This window comes from Heterodontus francisci, chromosome 6 (assembly GCF_036365525.1).
Source record: "Heterodontus francisci isolate sHetFra1 chromosome 6, sHetFra1.hap1, whole genome shotgun sequence".
NCBI classification, from domain to species: Eukaryota; Metazoa; Chordata; class Chondrichthyes; order Heterodontiformes; family Heterodontidae; genus Heterodontus; species Heterodontus francisci.
This window is the reverse complement of record NC_090376.1, coordinates 52,747,313-52,771,830: the sequence shown is the minus strand read 5'-3', so window position 1 is coordinate 52,771,830 and position 24,518 is coordinate 52,747,313. Positions and strand designations below refer to the sequence as shown.

The following is a 24,518-nucleotide window of genomic DNA, read 5'->3' as shown; positions in this document are numbered from 1 at the left end:
CAAAGAATGCTCGACATATCCCACAAAAAGACAGGCATAACTAGGACCCATGCGGGTACCCATAGCGACACCTTTTACTTGAAGGAAATGCATGGAGTTGAAGGAGAAGTTGTTCAATGTGAGAACAAGTTCAGCCAGGCGGAGGAGGGTGTTGGTGGATGGGGACTGGTTGGGCCTCTGTTCCAGGAAGAAGCGGAGAGCCCTCAAACCATCCTGGTGGGGGATGGAGGTGTAGAGCGATTGGACGTCCATAGTGAAGAGGCGGTTGGGACCAGGAAACTGGAAATTGTCAAAATGTCCTCCTTATTTACTCTGTCTGGACCCCTCATGATTTTGAACATCACATTCTGGATCATTCGAAAATCTGGGAGTGCTGGACAGAGTAGCATTTTTGATAGTCTGATGTGTCTAGCAGATTGTATAACAACTTGAGGATTCTTTGTCTTGCCGTGAGATCCACTCTGGAATAGAAAGCATTTGATCAAATCTCTACATTCTCAATCCCCACTATTCTGCCTGGGACATATCTTTATGGGATTTGGTTATGGTAACCAGATGCAAGATAAATTGTGCATACTTCCAGTACATCAGACTAATCTTTCTCTGGGACTTCAATACTGGTGCAATTGCTGTCTCTGCTTCTGGCCTTCAGCGGGCGATCAGTTCGTTTACTCACCAGTCTCTGAGCAACGGAATGCTCGCCAGCATCAACACCGCCGGTCGCCAATCACATCTGTCCTTTCATCCGTGTGCAAGGGCTGACTCTTCACCTCGTCCAATCAGCTCGTTCGGTTCACCGGTCGGCTCTCCGGCGCATTGTATTGTGGGAAGGTAGCTGTCCGATTGTTGTGGGGTTGCGGCCGTTTGACTGAATTTGAACTTTTTATTTGGCTTTAATTTATTTTTTGTTTCTGTCGGAGGGCGCGAGCCATTTGAAAGGTATTTACAATCAGTAGTTTACGATCACCATTCTCGATTGCTTTAGTTTTATAGGCATTGCAAGTGGGACGGCAGGGGGCAGTGAGGTTATTTTATCAACCTTTTTGCTTCAGGTTCATTCCGTGTTATAAAAATTCCATGGATCCGCAATAACATGACAAGTATATTTTCTGTATAAAAATTGTTGTATAATTGAGCATATACTTACGTATGAATGTATAAGCGTATGTTTTCACATGTCCTCTCTCAACCCCTTCACAGTTGCTAAATTATCGAATTGCTTATCCACTGGATGAGCAGAAATTTCCTCCTGTTAAATATTTAGAAGACTGAAGCCATTGTTATTGGTCCCTGCTCCAAACTCAATTCCCTAGCTACTGACTCCATCCCTCTGCCTGGCAATGGTCTGAGATTAAGGCAGTCTGTTTGCAATCTTGGTGTCATTTGACCCTGCAATATATTCATATTTGCACCATCACTAAACCTGCCTATTTCCAGCTCCTTAACATCACCTGACTTCGCCCTGTCTTGGCTCATCTGCAGCTGAAACCTTCATCGATGCCTTCGTGACCACTAGACTTGACTATTCTAATGCACTCCTGGCTAGTCTCCCACATTCTACTCTCTGTTAACTTCAGGTCATCCAAAACTCTGCTGCCCATGTCTTAACTTACACCAAGTCTGGTTCCCCTATTACCCCTGTGCTTGTTGACCTACATTGGCTCCCAGTCAAGCAACGTCTTGATTTTAAAATTCTCATCCTTGTTTTAAAATTCCTCCATGGCCTTACCCTCCCTATCTCTGTAATCTTCTCCAGCCCCACGCCCCTCCAAGATATCTGTGCTCCTCTAATTCTGGCCTCCTTCTGTGCTGCAACCATTCTATGAATCTATGAATGATTGTAGCATGTGGCTGAGCAGGTCCCGCAACGCTTCAGTCTTCTTTACCCTGTCTGCCACCTCTGTGCTCACCAGGAGGCTGAAGGAAGTAAGGGTATAAATTGTGGAAGTACTGGCCATAATCTTCTAATCCTCCTTAGATACAGGGGTCATGCAGAAGATTGGAGAATTGCAAATGTTACACCCTTGTTCAGAAAACGATGTAAGGATAAGCCCAGCAACTACAGGCGAGCCAGTTTAACCTTGATGTTGGGAAAGCTTTTAGAAACGATAATCTGGGACAAAATTAATATTCACCTGGACAAGTGTGGATTAATTAGGGAAAGCGATCATGGATTTGTAAAAGGCAAATCATGTTTAACTAACTTGATTGAGTTTTTTGAAGAGTGTTACAAAGGTTTCCATTTTTTGTTAAAACTTGAGAATCTATATTTTTTTTAAACTGAAAAGGATTTCATAGCTACTGGAATCTTGAAGAAGCTAAACTTAGGGTGTTTTTTTAAAAAGGAAGGTCAACAGAAGGTTGACCAATAAACACGTTTTTACTAGAAGGCACATGTTTGCAAAGAACCCAGCAGGGGGTTGTGTTCTAACCTGAAGGGACAGATATTTACAAGGAAATGATGGATTACAATTTATGGCAGTTACAGGATTGCTGCTGAACAGTTCATTTCATTTTTAACTGTTAAAAAGCCAGTTAGTTTGGCTAAAAACAGGCAGTTGGAGTTTGCTTATTGACCTGCCAGGAGAACAGAAGAAAAGCCAGCCCATCTTTCTCTCTTGAAAAGCAAATCCTGTATCAAGTTGTACTATTGCCTCCTGTGTTTGAAGAAATCCCACATGTTTGCAGAAAACCTTGCATCTTTTAACCTTGCACTGAATGTGTAAGAATTGAAACGTTTGTTGCTATACACCTGATGTAAGACCTATGTGGTCTTCTGTGCTGAATATCTTTGAAAGCCTACCCAGACTGTTCATCAACATTACCTGGAAAGAACTGTTCTGGAAGATTCCTAGTGGCAGTTACCGATTCGCCTTTGTGACATCTCGCCAAAACAAAGGACTTCCATATCTTCAGTATAAGTTTTTTTTTATTTCTTCTATTTCTTTGTGGCAGCTGTAAACAAAAATCCCTTTTGTTTTTCCCCGATTAACCAGTTGTGTACGTGAGTGTGTGTAAGGGCTAGGATAAAAATAAGGGGCTTTAATATTTCAATTCGAATGTAGGTTTACTTTATTATTGGTTAAGACTCGGGGTATAATAAAAGGATAATTTTGTTGCTTATTAAAGAAACCTGCTTGGTGTGCTTTATTCTGGGGACAAATAAAGTATCTGATTGTTTCGGTAAGTGGGAAAATTTAAGTATATGTTGTGACTTGTGGAGAAGTAGGACTGAATTAACAGTGCACTCCTTCTGTCTCAGTCGTAACATGAGGTAACAGAGAGGTTTGACGAGGGTAATGTAGTTGATGTGGTATACATGGACTTCCAAAAGGCGTTTGATAAAGTGCTGCATAATAGGCTTGCCAGCAAAGTTGAAGCCCATGGAATAAATGGGACAGTGGCAGCATGGATATAAAGTTTTCTGAGTGACATGAAACTGAGAGTAGTGGTGAATTGTTAGTGTGTTCCCCAGGGGTCGGTATTAGAATCTCTGCTTTTCATGTATATTAATGACCTAGACTTGGATGTACAGGGCACAATTTCAAAATTCGCAGATGACACAAAACTTGGAAGTATTGTGAACTATGAGGAGGATAGTGATAGACTTCAAGAGGACATAGGCTGATGGAATGGGCAACACATTGCAGATGAAATTTAACACAGAGAAGTGTGAAATAATAAATTTTGGTAGACAGAATGAAGAGAGGCAATAGAAACTAAAGGGTACAATTCTAAAGGGGGTTCAGGAACAGAGATCCCTAGGGGTATATGTGCATAAATTGTTGAAGGTGGCGAAGCATGTTGAGAAAGTGGTTAAAAAGGCATATGGGTTCCTGGGCTTTATAATAGAGGTATAGAGTACAAAAACAAGGAAGTTATGATGAACCTTTATGTAACATTGGTTGGCCTCAAATGGTGTATTGCGTCCAATTCCGGGCACCATATTTTGGAAGATGTGAAGGCTTTAGAGAGGGTGCAGGTTTACGAGAATGTTTCCAGGGATGAAGGACTTTAGTTACATGAATAGATTGGAGGAGCAAGAGTTGTTTCCTTAGAGAAGGTTGAGAGGAGATTTGATAGAGGTGTTCAAAATCATGAGGGGTCTAGACAGAGTAGATAGAGAAAAACTGTTCCCTTTGGAGGAAGGGTCAAGAACCAGAGGACACCAATTTAAGATGATTAGCAAAAGAACCAATGGTGACATGAGGAAGACTGTTTTTATGCAGTGAGTGGTTAGGATCTGGAATGCACTGCCTGAGAGTGTGGTGGAGGCAGATTCAATCGTGGCTTTCAAAAAGGAATTGGATAAGCACTGAAGAGACAAAATTTGCAGGGCTACGGGGTCAGGGCAGGATCGTGGGAGTAGCTGAGTTGTTCTTGCTGAGAGTTGGCATGGACACAACGCGCCAAATGGCCCCCTTCTGTGCTGTAACCATTCTATGATTCTATGAATAGACTGTCACTAAATTTGGTAAAGTGTCACTGGAGCTAACAGAGTGCTGATGGGAGTGAGAGTGTTGACGGTCATACCAGCTCTTGCTTCTCTTGTCTGTTACTAACAAGTGGAGCGCAGCCCACTGACACTGAACACTGATTCTTTGACACACGCGTTGGACCGATGGTCATGAGCCTCCGAAGCCATGTGGCAGATTCTGGTTTCTCATGCCCTGTGCAGGGCTGGTGCCTTGACTAATGTGATAGTGTGCTTGTGTCAGTCGGTGACTTGGGGCTAGAAGGTAAATCTCTGTGCCCTAGGTACTTTAATGTTTGGGAATTGGCATTAAGTCGACTTTAAATTGCCTGCATGGTGGAGACTGGGAGCTTTTGAGGGGCCTCGAGTCTTTTTTGCAGACCCCCAAAGGGCTGCGGACCCCCGGTTGAGAACCCCTAATCTAGGAAATATGCCTTTGCTTTCTTATGCATTATCCAAAGGATTGGTAAAGTTCACAGAACACCTTTCAAAGAAAGAAGGACCTACATTTATATAGTGCCTTTCACAACCTCAGGACGATCCAAGGCACTTTGCAGCCAATGAATTATTTTTTGAAGTAGTGACTGTTGTAATACAGGAAACAAGGCAGCCAATTTGTGCACAAGCGTCTACAAACAACAATGTGATAATGACCAGATAATTTGTTTTAGTCATATTAATTGAGGGATAAATATTGTCCAAGACACCAGGGATAACAGCCTTGCTGTTCTTCCAAATAGTTCCTTTGTATCTTTTACATCCATCTGAGAGAGCAGACAGGGCCTCGGTTTAACATCTCAACCGAAAGATGACAGCTCCGACAGTGCAACACTCCCTCAGTACTGCGTTAAAGTGTCCGCCTAGGTTTTTGTGCTCAAATCTCTGGAGTGAAACATGAACCCACAACCTTCTAACTCGGACAAGAGTGTTATCAACTGAGCCATGACTGATATCTAATAAAAATTAAATTTGACTTAGTCACCATAAATCTCAGTGGCCCTGACGTTACGCTGTATTTTTATATTTTTTATGTTTTTATAAAGCTGCGTATCCATTGACTTACTGTGAGTAATGTCACAGGAGATCTACTGGTAAATATATTTAAAGGTCTTGCTTATATCAAGCATCTCCTATAAGTATCACACTTACTTTGTTTCACATTTTGCTGCAACTACCTCAAAAACAGTCTGTTTTCCAATGTACCACTAGCAACATCACAGAAGGTGTGCTAAATATATACATGTAAAAAGGAATAAATTCTGGTATGCTTCTGTATTTGAATTGCTGCCAGATTTAAAAAGTTGTATATTTTAATAGTGTAGTTCAGGGTTTAAAGGAAGAGTATAAGAGCAACCTGTTAATTACTTGTACTAACTGAAAAAAGGTATCTTGACCTTATATGTAATATAATCCCCAAAGCTGAATGTGACTGATGTTATTAAGTTGAACTAAGTTATGCTGTGTTCATTGAACAAAGTTATGGTTGTACTATTGTAATTCAAAATTAAGTTGTTTTGTGATGAAGACTCATCCTCACCTGGCATAAATGTAGTGCAATTAAATAGTAGTTGTACAGAAGTGTATCTTTGTTCACATTTGATACCTTCAGGGTGAGCCTAGAGTTAGCTAAATGGATCCTTTTAGTTTATGTAGGATGACTTAAGAGGCAACTGGATATCATGCATATAAGAACATAAGAAACAGGAACAGGTGTAGACCATTTGGCCCCTCGAGCCTGCTCCACCATTCAGTGAGATCATGGCTAATCTTATACTTCAACTCCACCTTCCCACCCTATTGCCATAATCCCTTAATTTCCTTGGTACCCAAAAATCTATTAATCTCTGTCTTGAATATACTCAATGACAGAACATTCACAGCTCTCTGGGGTAGAGAATTCCAAAGATTTACAACCCTTTGAAGAAATGTCTCCTGAGCTCGCTCCTTCTTCTGAGACTGCGTCACTAGGTCTAGACTCCTCAGCCAGGGGAATCATCCTCCCAGCATCTACCCTGTTAAGCCCCTTAAGAATGTTATATATTTCAATTAGATCACCTCTCATTCTACCTTCTAGGGAATATAGGCAAGTCTGCTCAATCTCTCCTCATAGGACAATCCTCTCATCCCAGGGATCAATCTAAAGTACATTTGCTGCTATCCCTCTAAGGCAAGAAGAAGACCAAAATTGTACACAGTACTATATAATTGTAGTAAGACCTCTTTACTCATACTCCAATCCCTTTGCAACAAAAGCTTTTTTGTCTTCCTAATTGCTTGTTAACTTCCTGAGATTCATATACACCCAGTCCCTTCTGAATTCCAACATTTCCCAGTCCCTCATCATTTAAAAAATTCAACTTTTCTATTTTTCCTATCAAAGTGGATAACATCACATTTCTCCAAATTATATTCCATCTGCCTCGTTCTTGTCTATTCGTTCATGCATGAAAACCTATTTAAACAAAAATAAATTTCAATCAATTATTTCTACATTTTGCAATTCAAAAATTTTAGGCACTATGAGACTAGCCCATAATCAGCTGTGGGATAGACAGTGCTAATAATTTCACTGAAAAGCTTAATTTGCAAGAACAAACCTGGGTGTAGTACAATGTTAAATTTAACTGTAGTTATGTTGCTTGCACAGATTGAAATAATGGAGCATGTACATTTGACAGCACTAGATGAAGAGGATCTGTACTCAGGATATAATGACTACAACCCAACCTATGATACAGAGGTATGGTTATTTGAGCCTGTTGTTTTGAACAGTTATTTGTCAACACAAGTTTATATAGTATTTATGTTGATCTGTGTGGGATAAACCTATGTTTTGATTTGTCTTAGGTAAAATATCTGATTCTGGGATTGAAGTACATTTTCTATAATATTGCTCCAATGCTGTAAAAAGAGTTCAAAGGCAACATTAATGTAGCTTAACATTTTTAAAACATTTTGAGATCACAGAGAAGGTATTTTTTGTACAAATAATTTTGTGTTTTAATTAATACTGGATAAGCATTGTATGTAAATATTTGGATAACCATCTCAAAGAATGTTCAGTTATGAAGAATTTTCTATCATCCTTTCCAAAATGTAACTGTAATAATTTTTGTCACCAGTAGTCAAGCAGATCCCTATATTAATTAGTATTTAGAATTTTTTCCCTAAAGGGAATACTCAGAGAAAAGAGGTACTTAAAAATGTAATACAGAAAAACATAATAATTGCATGCACAATTAGAGTTATGTACGAACTAACCGGGCAACACTGCCCCTGTATTTTAAAAATGTATTATATAACCTCTGTATGCTGTATGTAGGAACTAGAGAATGATGCAGCTTTTCAACAAGCTTTGAGGACTAGCCATGGAAGAAGACCACCAGTAAGTGAATTACAAGAATAATTATTTATATAGTTAGTCAACTCCTTTGACAAGATGCAAACTCCTGCCAACCCCACCTCGGATTCGTTGGCCAGGCTTAACTATGCCCAAGGAGCCAGCTAGCTTCTAAGTTTCTGCTGGTGAAACAATGTACGAGCTTACCATAGGGCTGCAGGAACAGCTTGCCTATTTTCCTCCCTTCAATATTGCAGTGTCATGCTTCAAAATGTCCTCACATGACAAATGCTGAGTTCAGGAACTCAGCAGTGCAGTTTATCACTGGGGTTCACCTGCGTTTCACCGCTCTATGACACCTATGTGAATCAGCACACTATGTCAGTATGTCCGCATGATCTCATTCATTGTTTTATATGGGCCATTTAAAACAAAGCCAGGGTATATCTCTTTGTAAAGAGGGTCTAAATATAATCAGTGCTAATAATTTAGACAGGTTAAAAATAATACTTACATTTGTATGCTATCTATCATGGTGTTGAAACAGCTCAGTACTTGACATGTTTGCATTTTTCTGACATGGGTCTGTGCTAATCCTTTACAGAAGTTGATGGGATTTAGAAAAAGATTGATCTCTTTCCAATGTGAATCATCTTTGAAGCCTGAGGTTACCCAATGTATTTTAACAATTATTTTGTAGATGACTGCAAAAATACCAAGTTCTGCAGCAGGTCCACGTCCCTTTGGGAATATGGGGGTATGTACAACATATTAAGCAATACTGTGGAATAGTCAGCAATCAACTGAAAAATATTTGATTACTGCACCAGCTGCTATTTTTTGTAAATTACTGTGAGCTTTATACCTTTTGTGAAGTCTACTTTATCTCCAGTATGCACAATATATTTGCAAAGACTGTCTTAAACTTCATTGTGTCCTTTCTATATATCCACAACCTCTCACATTGCCCCACACTATGCACTATGCCTCACTTAAGAGGATTTGTGGGTAACTTACTCCCAAGCCTGTACTATTTTACTGTAACCAGCTATTCAGAGGTATGCAAGAGTGGGTTGAAGTGACTTGGTCTCCAAATTTCATTCCCTCCTGGCCTGTTCTTGACAACTTGCCATGAAGGTATAGCTGAATTAGGGCTTTACTGTGTGGGTAATCATTGATATGAACCTGGATCGTACCATTCATTGACACATCAAGTTGAGTCTCCGATAGACCTTGTCATCTTATCCTTTAAAGCATTTATAGATTGCTTTATGGGACTTGACTTTGTAAATAAAGCAATCTAAAATGTCTTGTCAAACAATCAGTTAAATGTCAGCTAGTTGAGCTACAGTACTGACTACTTGATTTCAAATAAGGGTGGGGGGCTTGGGGGGCTCACAGTGGGTTAGCACACTGTCCTTTCAAGTCTGAGACTTGGGTGAAAAATTCAGATTATATTAATGGATGAAATCTCTCTCTGGCTGTAAAGATTCTTTGTAAGACTAGTTTTAGCACTTTCTTCCCAGTATCTATTAAGGTGACCCATAGTAGAAAACAGCCATATCTCAGCACCAAATGGGAATCTCATTCAGACAGAACATAACAATAACTCGTCTAGGACGTGGAAAAAAAATTACTTGGTGCAGGATGTGTATTTTTCTGAAGTTGGGCTTAAATCATATGCGAGTCTTGCCTATTTTTCATCTGAACGTTATCTCTGAAAATGAGTAATTATGAGTAAAGATGAGAGGAAAAAATGTTCCATTCCCTAGGGATACTTCTTACCTTAATGCATGCCGAAAACTTTGCACACAGTACTGGCACACCTATTCTTGGATTCGTGCTTCATTTGTATCTTTAATGTCAAATGAAATATAGATGAACATTTGCATGTCTTTTTATTCTCTCATGAGATGTGGGTGTCGCTGGCAGGCCAGCATTTGTTGCCCATCCCTAATTGCTCTTGCACTGAGTGGCTTGCTAGGGCATTTCAGAGGGCAGTTAAGAGTCAACCACATTCTATGGGTCTGGAGTCACATGTAGGCCAGACCAGGTAAGGATGGCAGATATCCTTCCCGAAAGGACATTAGCGAACCAGTTTGTGCAGTAACTAGAACTTTCTTGTCTTTGCCACATCTTTTATATATAAATGTTGTAGTGTTTACCTCTACCATTTACTTCACTATGAATTTACTGGCAGAAATAAAAATGTTTATTACATGGAGCAAAACATTAGCCTATTCTTTGGGTGAGCGGGTGAATTGCCATGTTGTTGTACAAAGTAAATGGGAGACTGTTTTCTATCTTAACGCTGCTTTCTTTATATTGCTATTTCTCTCACTGTCTCTGCTCCTCTGGGCTTTCTTTCTCTACTCTTCAACTTCTCTCCCTGAAGGTTGAGCCACACTTACCTCTAATTAATTATTGGGAAGACTGAAGCCATTGTCTTCTGCCTCCACCAGAAACTTTGTTGCTTTGCAACAGGTTCCAGCCCCCTTTCTGACCACTGTCTCAGGCTGAATCAGACTGTTTAAAACCCCACCGTCCACTTTGACCCTGAGCTTAGCTTTTGATCCCCATATCCTCCATCAATAAGACTGGATATCGCCCATCTCCACCCTTGACTCAGTTTATCTGCTGTTGAAACCCTCACTCACATATTTGTTTCCTCCACACTCAACTATTTCAATGTTCTCCTGGCCAGCCTCCCATCTTCCACCTTCCATAAGCTTGAGTTCATCCAAAACTCTGCTTCCAGTATCCTAACCTGCACCCATTTCGCTCATCCATCACTCCTGTGCTCTTTGACATACATTAGCTCCCAAGCCACTGACTACCCGTTTCTATAATTCTGATCCTTGTGTTCAAATCCCTCCATGGCCTTGCCCCTCCCTATCTCTAACCTACACCAGCCTTGCAACCCTCCAGCATATCAATGTTCTTCAAATTTTGGCCTCTTGTGCATCTCTGATTTCCTTCATTCATCAATTGGTGGCCATGCCTTCATAGTCTACAGCCTAAGTTCTGGAATTCCTTCCCTAAATCTCCCATCTCCACCTCTCTCTCCTCCTTGAAGACTCTCCTTAAAATCTCTCTCTTTAACCAAGCTTTTAGTCACATATCCTAATGTCTTATCTGGCTCAGTGTTCATTATTGTCTGCCAGCATGGACTCAGTGAGGTGAATGGACCCCTGTGTCAATATGACTGTAATAACTCTATGATTACACTCCTTGGGACTTTTTCCCTACAGGAATGTCACTTCATACGTGCAAGTTATTATTGTTAACTCCTCTGTTTGCTTCTCTGTCTGTTGTTTCTTTTCTTTTGGGTGGGAGGTGATGGAAAGGTTCAGGGAAATCAAAGTAGACTCAGAAAAGAAATCCTCACTTATTTTTTTTCTGTATGTATCTGGCTGTTTGTCCCTCTCTCCAAGGTGTTAGAAATTAGAATTTCTCTTACAGGTGTAAACCAATAGTATTGATCTGTTTTACTTCTCAACAAAAGACAGATGAGGTAATTAGCTGCCTTCAAAATTCAACAAATTTTTTTTCTTCCCCTTTCTCTTCACTCTTTTCTCATTTTCTTTCCCTCTCTCTTTCTTGCTTGCTCTCTCACTTTCCATCTCTCCCTCTCGCTCTGTTTCTCGCTCCCTCTCTCGCTCCCTCTCGCTGCCTTTCTCTCTCACTCTCGCTCCTTTTCTCTTTCACTCTCACTCCCTTTCTCTCTCGCTATCGCTCCCTTTCTCTTGCTCTCGCTCCCTTCCTCTCTCGCTCCCTTTCTCTCTCACTCCCTCTTGCTCCCTTCCTCTCTTGCTCTCGCTCCCTCTTGCTCCCTTTCTCTCTCGCTCTCGCTCCCTTTCTTGCTCTCGCTCCCTCTTGCTCCCTTTCTCTCTCGCTCTCGCTCCCTCTCAGCCCCTTTCTCTTACGCTCTCACTCCCTTTCTCTCTTGCTCTCGCTCCCTCATGCTCCCTTTCTCTCTCGCTCTCGCTCCCTTGCCCTCTCGCTCCCTTTCGTCCTGATTTACCTCTGTCCCAGTCTCTCTTCCACCACCACAGACTCTTCACTTTCTATAGTTTATAGAACACAAAAAAGGCAACAACAACTCTGTAATCAGAGTGCTGTATTTTCCCTTCTTTGTTACATATGGGCGCCTCTTTGGAGAATATGAATTTGAAATTTGTCTTAAGCTTTTCTTATCAAATGCTTTTTCCAAATTATTTGCAGAAATTGCTGGAAGCTAATGGATAAATATTCTTCATGATAGCTGATTAAACAGAACTGATGTATCCTAGGAAGCTAGGTACACTCAAGACTTGGGACTGCACAATTCAAATTTCGTCACAGGTCACAATATCAAGTACAAACCCAGGCTTTTGAAAGAGCCTGACACCTTCAAGCGAAAATTTTAACAAAGGCATTAAAAGACACAAAAGACAATTTAATGGATAAATGTAATCATGTTTTTCTAAAACATGCATAGTTTTGAATTTTTATTTTTTGTTAAACTGCTACTTTTGACAATAATAGGTGCAGTTATTCTCTTCAGCCAGATAACTGTAGTAAAAATGTCAAAAATAAGATTTGTAGCATGATAAAAAATTTTTAAAATTACATTTTTCACATATCATTTGACTTAACCTATAAAGTTCTCTTTTGTGTCTTTGAGTCCCTCTGGTAACACTTTTACTCGGAGGTTGAAACTTTTCTGAAAAGCCTAGCGTTTGAGTTTATATTGTCTCAGGGCTATCGCTATCAGCTGAAGAAAATTAACAACTATACATGTGCGTAGAGCTCACAGCTTCTGCAACATGAGCACTTTCACTAGGTACAATCTCCAACATGCATCTGTATGATTCTGTCAAGTAACCTGAGCAACATTTTCCCATTGTTTCCCTCATCAGGCTGTAACAGTAATTGAGTTATTTTTCCCTATTATTTCAAAGTAAGATGAAGCATAAGCTTTATGACTTTTTTGGAGGGAAGTTTAGACAGGAAAGCTATTTTCAAGTTCTTACAGTAAATATAACGGAATAGCTATGAAGCTCCATTCCTGGTGTGAGGCCTTGCTTGTGTTGAATGCAGCAGTAGACATAGGACTACAAACAATACGGTACCCCTGACTTTCTGATTTGTTCACATGCTAGTGAGGCTCCAAACTGGGGACAGAACCATACCAAATTATCCTTTAGCTATCAGCTTGGCTATGTTGGTGGGATTCTCACCTCTGATTCAGAAGTTTGTGAGTTCAAGTTCCACTTCAGAACTTGGCTGACATTTCAGTATGCATTACCAGAGGGAAATCACATTATTGGAGTCTCTATCTTTCAGCTGAGGTGTTAAATGAGGCTCTGTTAAATGGAGTCTCCGTCTGTCTGTTCAGGTTTGCGTTCCCACCCTGTTTCCCAGAATCAGGGGCACCTCTCTCAAACTATGCCTCCAGCAGCCCGGAAGATCAGCTGTTTAAAATTCCCGCTGCAATACCCACCCCCGCCGCCAACCATCTGTCCATCTATGGCATCATCAACTGTTGTTAAAACCTTGGGCTGGGTGATGCCACCTGACCATCAACACATGGATCAGTGACCTCACGGAGCGTGGAGTCGGTGAGGAGGGAATCGGGAGGCACAGGTGCCGGCATTCAGGGAGTCTCTGAATTCATGAGGGCTCTTAAATTGGGAGGAGATTGAAATTGTGCGGCTTGAAATTGGGGGATATTGAAATAAGGTTAGAGAGTGGGGCTCGAGAGTGGTGGAAGAGAACAAGACTGGAGGATCAGGGTGAGACTGGGGAATGGGGATCGGGGGAAAGATGCAAACTGGGGAATTGGGGCTCTGGGGAAAGATGGAGAATGGGGAAAGGGCACTCAAACGAGAGAGGGAAACTGGAGTAAATGGGACTTGGGGAGAGATGAGGAAATAGGGGATGTAAGCTAATGCTCTGAGGTCTGGGGCTCAAGTGATTGGAACAACAACTACTTACATTAAAGACACTATATAGATGTAATAAAATATCTCAAGATGCTTTACAGGAGCATTATAAAACAAAGCATGACACCGAGCCACAAAAGAGGATATTAGGTCAGATGATCAAAAGCTTGGTCAAAAAGGTAGGTTTTAAGGAGTGTCTTAAAGGAGGAAAGTGAGGTGGAGAGGCAGAGAGGTGTAGGGAGGGTATTCCAGAGCTCGGGCCTGGCAACTGAAGGTGCAACCACCAATGGTGGAGCACTTAAAATCAGGGGCCAGAACTAAAGGAGCGCAGATATCTTGGAGGGTTGAAGGAGATTACAGAGATGTAGAGGGGCGAGGCCATGGAGGGATTCGAAAACAAGGATGAGAATTTTAAAATCAAAACGTTGCTTGACCGGGAGCCAATGTAGCTCAGCGAGCACAGGGGCGATAGGGGAACGAGACTTGGTGCAAGTTAAGGCATGGACAGCAGAGTTTCGGATGACGTCAAGTTTATGGGGAGTAGAATGTGGGAGATCAGCCAGGAGTGCATTGGAATAGTCAAGTCTAGAGGTATCTAAGGCATGAATGAGTGTTTCAGCAGCAGATGAGCTGAGACAGGAGCGAAGTCAGGTGATGTTACAGAGGTGTAAATAGGTGGTCTTAGTGATGGCACAAATATGTCGAAAGCTCATCTTGGGGTCATGTGTGACTGGCTTAATCTCAGACTTGTTGCCAGGGAGAGGAATGGAGTCGATAGCTAGAGAATGGAGTTTGGCGTGGGGGCTGAAAACAATGGCTTCAGTCTTCCCAATATTTAATTGGAGGAAATTTCTGGAAAGGGAGAATGGGTTGGGGGTGGGCATTCAGACTAACATTTTCCAGAGAGCCGGTAGCAGTAATATGTTGAGTAGGAGCAGCACTGAAAGGAGCAGCCAGTAAAGGTGTGAATGAAAGCCAGAGAACTTATGTGAGTAAACAGTGCGATATTATTATCATTGCTGGGTGAATGGGGAACTAGAAATGTTGATGCTGATCTGAATTTAGGACAGCATGCCATGTGAGAAATGCCCGAAACATTGTGCTCGGTGTGTCATGTATGATCTCTCGATTTGTTTCAGGTCGGTCTGTGCCATCTGGTTTTGACACTTGCCGTCCAAGTACATATTAGCTTTAACTGAAGTTCCCATTTGACAGTTGTCACCTTCATGGAACTGGAGTCCAAATCCAGAATGAGCAAGGAGTTAGGAGAGAGATCAGGCCCGTTATATGTGGCCGAATGGGGAGCCTGTGCAGTGCAGGGTAATTTGGGCTATGGTTTCAGGATGAATATCAGCAGGTTATTGGATTCATGCCAACTACAGGTGACATATAGATTATCAGTGAGTTGTTGTATTGCTGATGGTTATAAGGGGAATCTGAGTGTTACTACTTTACCACTAATTATCAGTGCAATTTCAGTGAGTTTCCATTAGTTACTGGTAGAATCAAAGTTCCTCCCACCTCTGGGTTTCCCCTCTGCAAAGTGTTCATCCACCTTCAGATTCCTCACCCGCCAACCCCTCCCCCCACCCCAGTTTCCCCTATTCCCCACCCTTGGTCTTGCCCTTTGCCCTGCTCACGAGTGGCCTCCTAATTCTTGGAACTTGTTGCACAACTGCTGCTGGTGCAAAACCACAAGGAAAAATATTTAACTACAGGGAGCCCAACCTTTATAAGGTAACTGCAATGACATTTGTAGAAGTCAGGTGTCATGTCATCGGGCATGTGATGTGGTATGTATGACATAGAGGTAGATGTTCTGAGTCATTGCCTCAGCATAGTGTAAGTTCTTTGGAAAACCAGAGGCAGTGGGTGATTTCCAAAGCACACCCATGACAAGCAAGATACTTCACCATAAGCAAGGATTTGGAAATTTACCCTATAAAGCATACACTTGAATTATGTTTTGAGCCCTAATTTTGGCATAGAACCTGGTTGTTTCACAACATGTTGTGATAGTAAAACTGCAAATTCTGTATTTCATTATTAAATTACACAAAAATTAGAAATCAGTATTTTGGATTCTGACTACTAACTGGCTGATTTGTGTCCTCTGCTTCTGTTAAGTGGAAATACAACCAAATAAGATAACTATTTGTAATTCTACTACACTCATAAATGTTACCGAAAGACTTTAGCCCAAAATTTCTGGGGTACAGCTCCACCAGTGCAAGTGCCCCACTCTAGTCTATACTGGAGCCTGTGCCCAAATTCTTAGGGACTGAGTTATCTGCATAAGCAGGACCGACAGCCAACCCATGCACAGGTCTTGCATGGTGTACCCTGATTGACCCTTGTAAGGCAAAACAACACTACTGCTTTGCTTCAAGTCCGTCACGTAAAGTATACTCACACAGAAAACCACTGCACCTTCTCTAGTTGAGAAAGTGCCCAGTTCACATTTTCTTCAGCCTGTGCTTCACACAGTGCAGAGCAGTGGTCTGTCAAAGCTTCCCTTTCTTCCTTCTAAGGAGGATGTATTTTTCCTGATTTATGCTAGCAGCATTTTTAAAATAACAATAAAAGGAAATTAAGCCGGGCATCAAAGCACTCACTTAATATGAACCTTGCATCAGCATTATCTTCATATTAACTTCTTTTGTATAATATGTTAATATATTAAGTGTATTTTAACAAATGTTTTTCAAACTGTAGGCAAGGGTGCCATTGGCCTCTTCTTTGGGAAGGCCTGCCACTGGAGCTATTCAGGTAAGATAGTAATCAACTTCTTTTTAATTGTCTACTGGACACAGCATTTCTGGATAAGCCAATTACAGATTATTACTCAATAATAAACAGTCATCCTGGTAAACTTCAATTTTATTATATAATATATTATTATATAATTTACTCAACCATTACCATCAAGCCAGAGGATCAACCCTTGTTCAATAAGGAGTGTAGAAGAGCATTCCAGGGCCTGCAACAGGGACATCTAAAAATGTGGTGCCAACCTGGTGAAGCTACAACACAGGACTACATGGAAGCTAAATGGTGGGAGCAACGTACTATAGTTAGAACTAAGTGATCCCAAAACAAACGGATCAAATAAAAACTCTGCAGTCCTCCCATATCGAGACATAAATGGTGGTGGACAAATAACTAGTGGGAGAAGGAGGCTTCATGAACATCCCGTCCTTGATAGTGAAGAATGAGTGCAAAAAAAACAAGGCTTTTTGCATTTGCAACCATCTTCAGTTAGAAGTGCTGAATGGATGATTCATTTTGGTCTCCTCCTGAGGCACCAAGATCACCCCTTTCTTCAGCCAATTCAGTTCACTCCACATGATATCACAAAGTGGCTGAGCGCACTGGATACGATGAAGGCTATGGGCCCCGGCTGAACTGCTGAAAACTTGTCCTCCAGGACTTGCTGAGCCTCTGTCCAAGCTATTCCAGTCCTGTTTCAACACTGGTATCGACCAGACAAGTGAAAAAGTGCCCAGGTATGTCCCATCCACAAAGAGCATAGTAAATCCAATCTGGCCAATTACTGCCTCATTAGTCTACCCTGAATCATAAGTAAAGTACTGGAATGTGAAGTCAAAAGTGCTATCAAACAGCACTTACCAGTAACCTGCTCACTGATGCTCAGTTTTGGTTCTGCCAGGACCACTGGCTCCAGACCTCACTAAAGCCTGGGCCCAAACATGGACAAGAGAGCTAAATTCCAGAGGTGAGGCGAGAATGACTGCCTTTGATATCAAGGCAGCATTGACTGAGTGCGGCATCGAGGAGCTTGAGTAAAATTATAGTCAATGTAAATCAGAGGGAATCATACCTAGCACAAAAGAAGATGGTTGTGGTTCTCTGAGGCCAATCATCTCCGCCCCAGGACATAGCTGCAGGATTTTCTCGGTGCAGTGACCTAGGCCCAACCACCTTCAGCTCCTTCATCAATGAACTTCCCTCCATCATAAGGCCAGAAATGGGGGATGTTCACTGATGGTTCCATTCGTAACTCCTCAGATAATGAAGCAGTTTGTACCTGCCTGGACAAGATTCAGGCTTGGACTGATAAGTGACACATAATATTTGCGCCACACAGTGCCATGCAACAACCATCTCCAACAAGAGAGAATCCAACCATCTCCCCTTGACATTCAATGGCATTAACATCCTTGGGGGGGGGGGGGTGGAGGGTGGAGGGTGTGCGGGGGGGAACACCATTGATCAGAAACTTAACTGGACCAAGAAAGACTTCTTCAGCAGCACCTTGCAAACTCAACCTCAACTGCCTAGAAGGACAGGGGCAGCAGATAGATGGTGTCATGCAGGCCCCCACTTGCCAAGAATGAGGCACATTAATTTCACCACATGGACATTAAATATCAAATTGTTGCTGGGAAGAAGAGAAAGGCCTCTTACAAGGGCTGCCAGACTGGCTGGAAAGACATTTTTGCATATTAACAGACAGTACTTGAAAGGACAAAGGGGCTACTCCCTGCTCTAATTTAACCCACAATGGACCTTTGATCACCAGGTAGTGTGTGTAGAGGAGACGTTGCAAGGTCTGCTCGGACAAGACAATCCACGAGGGCCAGGACTGGTTAGATGAGCTGGTCACATGACTAACTGATGTTGCAGGTTTTTTTGAACTTGCTGCAGAGACTTTGGACTCAGAAGGCAGTTTTGCTTCTGGAAGAAGAACATCTCTCTCCTGTCTGCTCTCATCTCTTTCTCACCAGCTTCGGAATCTATTGAAGACACATGAACCACAAAGTGAACAAGGTTTAAGAAGAATACTGAGCCTCAACGAAAAGCAAGAATTACCTATAAGCAAGGGCTCTACAATGAGCTCGAAGAACCATAACAAGCTCTTCAGATATTGCCTCAAACCTTTCCACTTTATCTCTCTTCTGCTCTTTTCTGTCTCTATTTGCATGTGCGTATCGTGTATGCATGCTAGCATGGGCGTGTTGTGTATCCGTAGGCGTCAACCGAATTAGAGTTTAAGTTTTAATAAATTTCATTTTTCTTCTTTAAACCTAAAAAAGCCTGTTTATGCTCATTTCTTTGCCTTATAATTGGAAAGCGATGAACAAGGATTCACCAAGGGGGATCTCAAAACATGGTGTGTTTAAAATTAAACCCTGTTACGGTAAGACCAGGTGAGTGCTGAAAGGGAACCCCTAAACCCCTTTCTTACCTGGTCGTAACAATGGGAACCACCTGCATGTTTCCCTCCAAGTCTCACACCATCCTGACTTGGAAATATATCTGTGTTCCTCATGGTCACTGGGAGTACCTACACCATACAGACTGCAGTGATTCAAGAAGACGACTCACTGCCGCCTTCTCGAGGGCATTTAGGGATGAGCAATAAACACTGGCCTTGCCAGCGATGCCCACATCCCATGAACGAATTTAAAAAGAATTGCATTAGGTTTGCTCAGTATTAAACATTATCTTCCCAGTTGTTAAGCCTGTGGAACTTGTATCTTTGAATTGTATGCTTTTCTTTATTTTCTACCAGCTCTCCTGAAACTCAGATAGTCTGCTGTCAGCACCCTAATGGTACACCTACCCAATTAGAATCACGGCATTTGATCATTACTGTTTGTTTAATATTATGTATCATCAAGTTTATAATCTTGGCTTTCCTCCCTTCACTTTTGTTTGCCATGGGTTTGTTATGTAACATTTATGAAGTGCATCCTGAAAACTATATTAACTTCCTCTAGCTGTTTTATGTTACAGAGGAATTTCAGTGAGTATGAATCATGTTCTGCTTTTCGTAAACTATTGGAAGCTTAGAATTACGCTCTTACACTTGTTCAAGTTATATTAAGGCATAATTGTACTGTGGTACTGTGTTGATACAAAGCTATTTTGGTTTAGCATGTATAGAAAAAATTGGCAGTTTAACTTAAATATCAGATTTAAATGAGACACATCAGCCTCGTAATTGCAGGAAGCTTTTTCACACTGGTTTGAGATTTTACAGAAAAGCGAAATGTCATTTCTGTACAATATATTTCAACTTTATGACTGAATGGACACTCCTGTTGTGTAGCTGATAATGCTCACAAGCAGTTTCTGATTCCTAGGAATATAGCTAATAATTCTTTAATTTAATTACCTATGAAATGGAACAGTCAAATGAGCTCCCTTTCCTTGATGTACGAGTTGAGAAATCTGCTAAGGGGTTCTCTACCACAGTCTACTGCAAACCTACCTTCATTAGTCGATACACACGTTGGGATTCTTACAGTTCCATGCGTTATAAGATTGGCCTTATCGGCAACCTCGTAAATAGGGCCCGAGCCATTTGCTCACCATGCAAGCTTGATGCTGAAATATTGTGAATCAAAGACATACTGCCTGATAATGGCTACCCTGATCAGATCATTTCTTGCTGTATATCGCGCAGACTTATGAGTGGGCCTAAGGCTGTCATTTTCGGCCCTGAAAAGTGCCCAGTCTACCTCAAATTACCCTGGAGGGGTAATGTATCCCAAAAATTTGAGCAGCAGGTGAAGCTAGCTGTTCAACGCTGCTACTATGCAGTCGCAACACGTGTGGTGTTTGCCACTAACAGGATGCTGCCGTCAAGCCAAAAAGATGTACTGCCTATCACATAAATGAGTAATATGATGCATGAATTTCAGTGCCAGTGTGATGCTAGGTATATAGGCTGTACATCCAAAGACTGGCAGATTGTATCAAACAACGTCCTTTCCGCTGATCGCATTGGGCAAGGTACAGGCCTTACCCAACCAACCCGTGCTTGCGAAACTCAAAACACAGTGTCCAACATTTGATGTGATTCTGCGATTGGACAACACTTGCTAAATAATCCTCAGTGTGCTAAGAATTACGCTGGCAACCAATTTAAGGTTGTCAGTAGGGCTCACAGTGTGGCGCATTTGCACGTATTGGAAACTGCATCTAGTAATACACAGGGCCCTGTTCTTTGCAGACAAAAAGAACATGTACAAACATTGGGTCTGTTCCAGATAAGCAAAATAAGTGACAGCCATTCACTGGTTCATTCCTCAGGGCAATGCCTTGACCAATCAGAGTCAAGCTGCCTGGTTGAAATTTCAAAAAAAGCTTGGCAGTTAAATGTCAGTCATTGTAAACTGGTGCATTCTCCATGGCAACGCCTCTACCAATCAGAGTTCACTTGCCAACCAATCAGCACTCTCTTCTCATACAGTATAAAGTTGTTGTTTTCCCTTACATTGGTTATTCTTGCGTGTTGTCCTGATGAGTGCAAGACAAAAAGCTTCAACATGTCTCTAGTTTCAGCAATACTCAAGTTCTGTACTACCAAATGACTATTAAATATTTTGTTGGCCATTATGTTTTATCAGTGCATTATCTTTTTTTTTACACCTAATTCCTTTAAGCACTCTGATATGTGTAATTCCAGGTACTGCCTGTGTGGAGTTTGCAAGTTCTCCCTGTGTCTGCGTGGGTTTTCTCCGGGTGCTCCGGTTTCCTCCCACAAGCCAAAAGACTTGCAGGTTGATAGGTAAATTGGCCATTATAAATTGTCACTAGTGTAGGTAGGTGGTAGGGAAATATAGGGACAGGTGGGGATGTTTGGGTAGGAATATGGGATTAGTGTAGGATTAGTATAAATGGGTGGTTGATGTTCGGCACAGACTCGGTGGGCCGAAGGGCCTGTTTCAGTGCTGTATCTCTAATCTAATCTAATCTAATCTTATCTTATTACAAAATGACAGTTAAAAGTACTTCAGTTTGTTAATGTTCATCTGTGTGAAGGAAAAGTTAGAGGAGTGAATTCTGGTTTCGTCAGTTCTTTAGGATCAGCATAATCTATTATATTAAAAATGGTCAGTAGTCTCACAATTTTAATGGTAGTGCACCTGTAGCTGGTGCTGTGAATTAAAGTACATTGTTTAATTAAATTGAGTGGGACTACACCTAATGTTACATGACATGCTTCATGATCTGCCTTTACTGAGAAGACATTTAAAATGCATTATATTTTGAAATTTCTTATTAGCCTTTGTGTTTAAAAGCAATGATACAATTTTCTCATCTTATTTTGCATAAAAGTAGCAGAAAACAAAAACATAAGTTGTCTCTATAATCTTTACTTCTCTGTTCTCCAGTTTCCTAGTAGAAACTTGTTCATGATTGTGACCCAATACTGTTGGTGGTGACATTTAGCTCATAGAATCATATGGCACAGAAGGAGGTCATCGGACCATTGTACTGGTCTTTGAAAGAGCTATCCCAACTAGTTCCACTTCCTTGCTCTTTCCCCATAGCTCTGAAAACTTTTCCAGTTCAAGCGTTTACCCATTGTGATAGAAGTCTCCTGCTGGCTGGATTTCCTGTTCATTGAAACCCCAGCCCCAGCTGGCTAGCTTTCTCATGCCTCGACCCTCTCCCCACCCCATCCTCTGCTAGCTTACTTTCATAAACCTGCAACCCCTCCGTCCTGCTGATCTGTATTCTCCTTAGAACTCCTCCACCACTCACTTGATGACTTCCTGTGCCTTTACCCCCCCTAGCTCCGTAATCTGGACTCTCTGGACCTTTCCCTCTCCCCTTCTATCCCCTCCTCCCTCCTTCCTACTCTTTCTTCTCTTCATCCCCCCCCGCCTGTCCTACTGTGTTGTTGCTTCTTCTTCATCTTCCCTACCCCTCATTTCCGTTCCCTACTCAAGTCCAATTAGCCACCCAACCCTTGAGCTGCTTCGATAAATATTGCCCATAGTGTTGATTTCCCATGTACAACATATTGGGAAATCGACCACTTTTACGTTAAAAATGGTAAGTGGGTCTCAAAATTAATTACACTACCTATTATGCCAGTAGGTGGTACTGTGATAGGGATTGTCAACGTAAAGTGTTACAAATGTTGGTAACTTTCATCTGGATGCTTGTACAGTAATCAAGTGCTCGTCCATCTGTGACTTGTGGCCTGCACAGAAAGATGAAAGTCTGGGCCAATTAAGTTTTTAATAGAAAAACTGTGGCATATTCATTTTTTAAAGCTGCCTATCAGTTTTTAAAACTATTTGGATTAACTGATTTAAAAAAATATCGGTGCCAGTTCAAATTTCTAGAAATTGGTATTAATTGTTTGTTTTTGGTATCTGGCCATATTAATCTCAATTGTTTTTTTAAACTGGCCTCTTCAAATTAACAACTTGCATTTATATCATAGAATCATAGAACAATTTAGCACAGAAGGAGGCCATCTTTAAAAGAGCTAACCAATTAATCCCATGCCCTGCTCTTCCCTGTAGCCCTGCAAACTTTTCCACATCAAACATTTATCCAATTCCCTTTTGAATTTTGAATCTGCTTCCATTCTTTCAGGCAGTGCATTCCAGATAATCACAAAACACTATATAAAAATAAAAAATCTTCATGTCACCTCTGGTTGCTTTGCCAGTTACCTTAAATCTATCGTCTCTGGTTACTGACCCTTCTGCCGCTGGAAAGCACTTCTCCTTATTTACTCAATCAAAATCCTTCATGATTTTGCACACCTTTATCAAATCTATCAAAAACAACACGGAAGGCAGCAGGTACGGGTTATAAGTCCAGCTCAATTGGCGTAGAGATTGGGCGCCACAGGTTGCCTTTGTCGGTGGGAGAGTTCATCGCATCTCACTGGACAGCTACCGCCCGCCTCAAACCGGGCAGCCCCCGGTCAGTAAGGTTCTGTCCCGCCACAGTCCACCTGCTTCAATGGGTGCTTGGAGCTCAGAGTCATTGCCCGAAAAGTGGACTGCAACACCGCACCAAACAGCATGACAAAAAAAGGAAAGAAGGTCCCAGCCCTTCGTTTTGCAAGCTGGAACGTCAGAACTATGTGTCCTGGCCTGTCGGAAGACCTTACACAAATCAACAATTCTCGGAAGACTGACATCATTAACAACGAGCTCCGTAGACTCAATGTGGACATTGCAGCACTTCAGGAGACACACCGCCCTGCGAGCGGATCTCTAAGAGAGCAAGACGACACCTTCTTCTGGCAGGGTAGGGATCCTGAAGAACCAAGACAGCATGGAGTGGGCTTCGCCATCAGAAACTCTTTGCTCAGCATGATAGAGCCACCCTCGAATGGCTCGGAACGCATACTGTCCATCCGACTGCTCACCGCCTCTGGTCCAGTACACCTACTCAGCATCTATGCTCCAACACTCTGCTCCCAACCTGAAGCTAAAGACCAGTTCTACGAGGAACTCCATAATATCATTAGTAGCATCCCCAATACCGAACATCTGTTCCTGCTGGGGGACTTTAATGCCAGGGTTGGGGCCGACCATGACTCATGGTCCTCCTGCCTTGGGCGCTATGGCATTGGAAGGATGAATGAGACCGGACAGAGACTGCTTGAGTTGTGTACCTATCATAACCTCTGCATCACCAACTCGTTCTTTCATACTAAACCATGTCACCAGGTTTCTTGGAGGCACCCAAGATCGCGTCGTTGGCACCAGCTGGACCTCATCATCACAAGAACTCTTTAAACAGTGTTCAAATCACACGCAGCTTCCACAGTGCGGACTGCGACACCGACCACTCCCTGGTGTGCAGCAAGGTTAGACTCAAACCAAAGAAGCTACATCACTCCAAGCAGAAGGGCCGCCCGCGCATCAACAGTAGCAGAATTTCTTACTCACAGCTGTTACATAAGTTTCTAAATTCACTTGAAAAAGCCCTTCAAAACACTCCCACAGGGGATGCAGAGACCAAGTGGGCCCACATCAGAGACACCATC

The 24,518-nt window shown here is 41.9% G+C and overlaps 1 protein-coding gene across 7 annotated transcripts in view; it reads left to right on the top strand.

Annotated features, from left to right (window-relative positions):
• The window catches only part of ift88 (intraflagellar transport 88 homolog), a 171,149-nt gene that overhangs the window by 8,266 nt on the left and 138,365 nt on the right, over positions 1 to 24,518 (top strand). For 2 of the 7 annotated variants that reach the window (XM_068033661.1, XM_068033664.1), the window contains exons 3-6: positions 7,122 to 7,214; positions 7,797 to 7,859; positions 8,515 to 8,571; positions 16,457 to 16,510. In XM_068033661.1, coding sequence (XP_067889762.1) covers positions 7,122 to 7,214; positions 7,797 to 7,859; positions 8,515 to 8,571; positions 16,457 to 16,510 — 267 coding nt within the window. Of the gene's footprint in view, positions 1 to 820; positions 940 to 7,121; positions 7,215 to 7,796; positions 7,860 to 8,514; positions 8,572 to 16,455; positions 16,511 to 24,518 lie in introns of those variants that run through there. The other 5 variants (XM_068033663.1, XM_068033665.1, XM_068033662.1 and 2 more) reach the window with 4 other exon arrangements.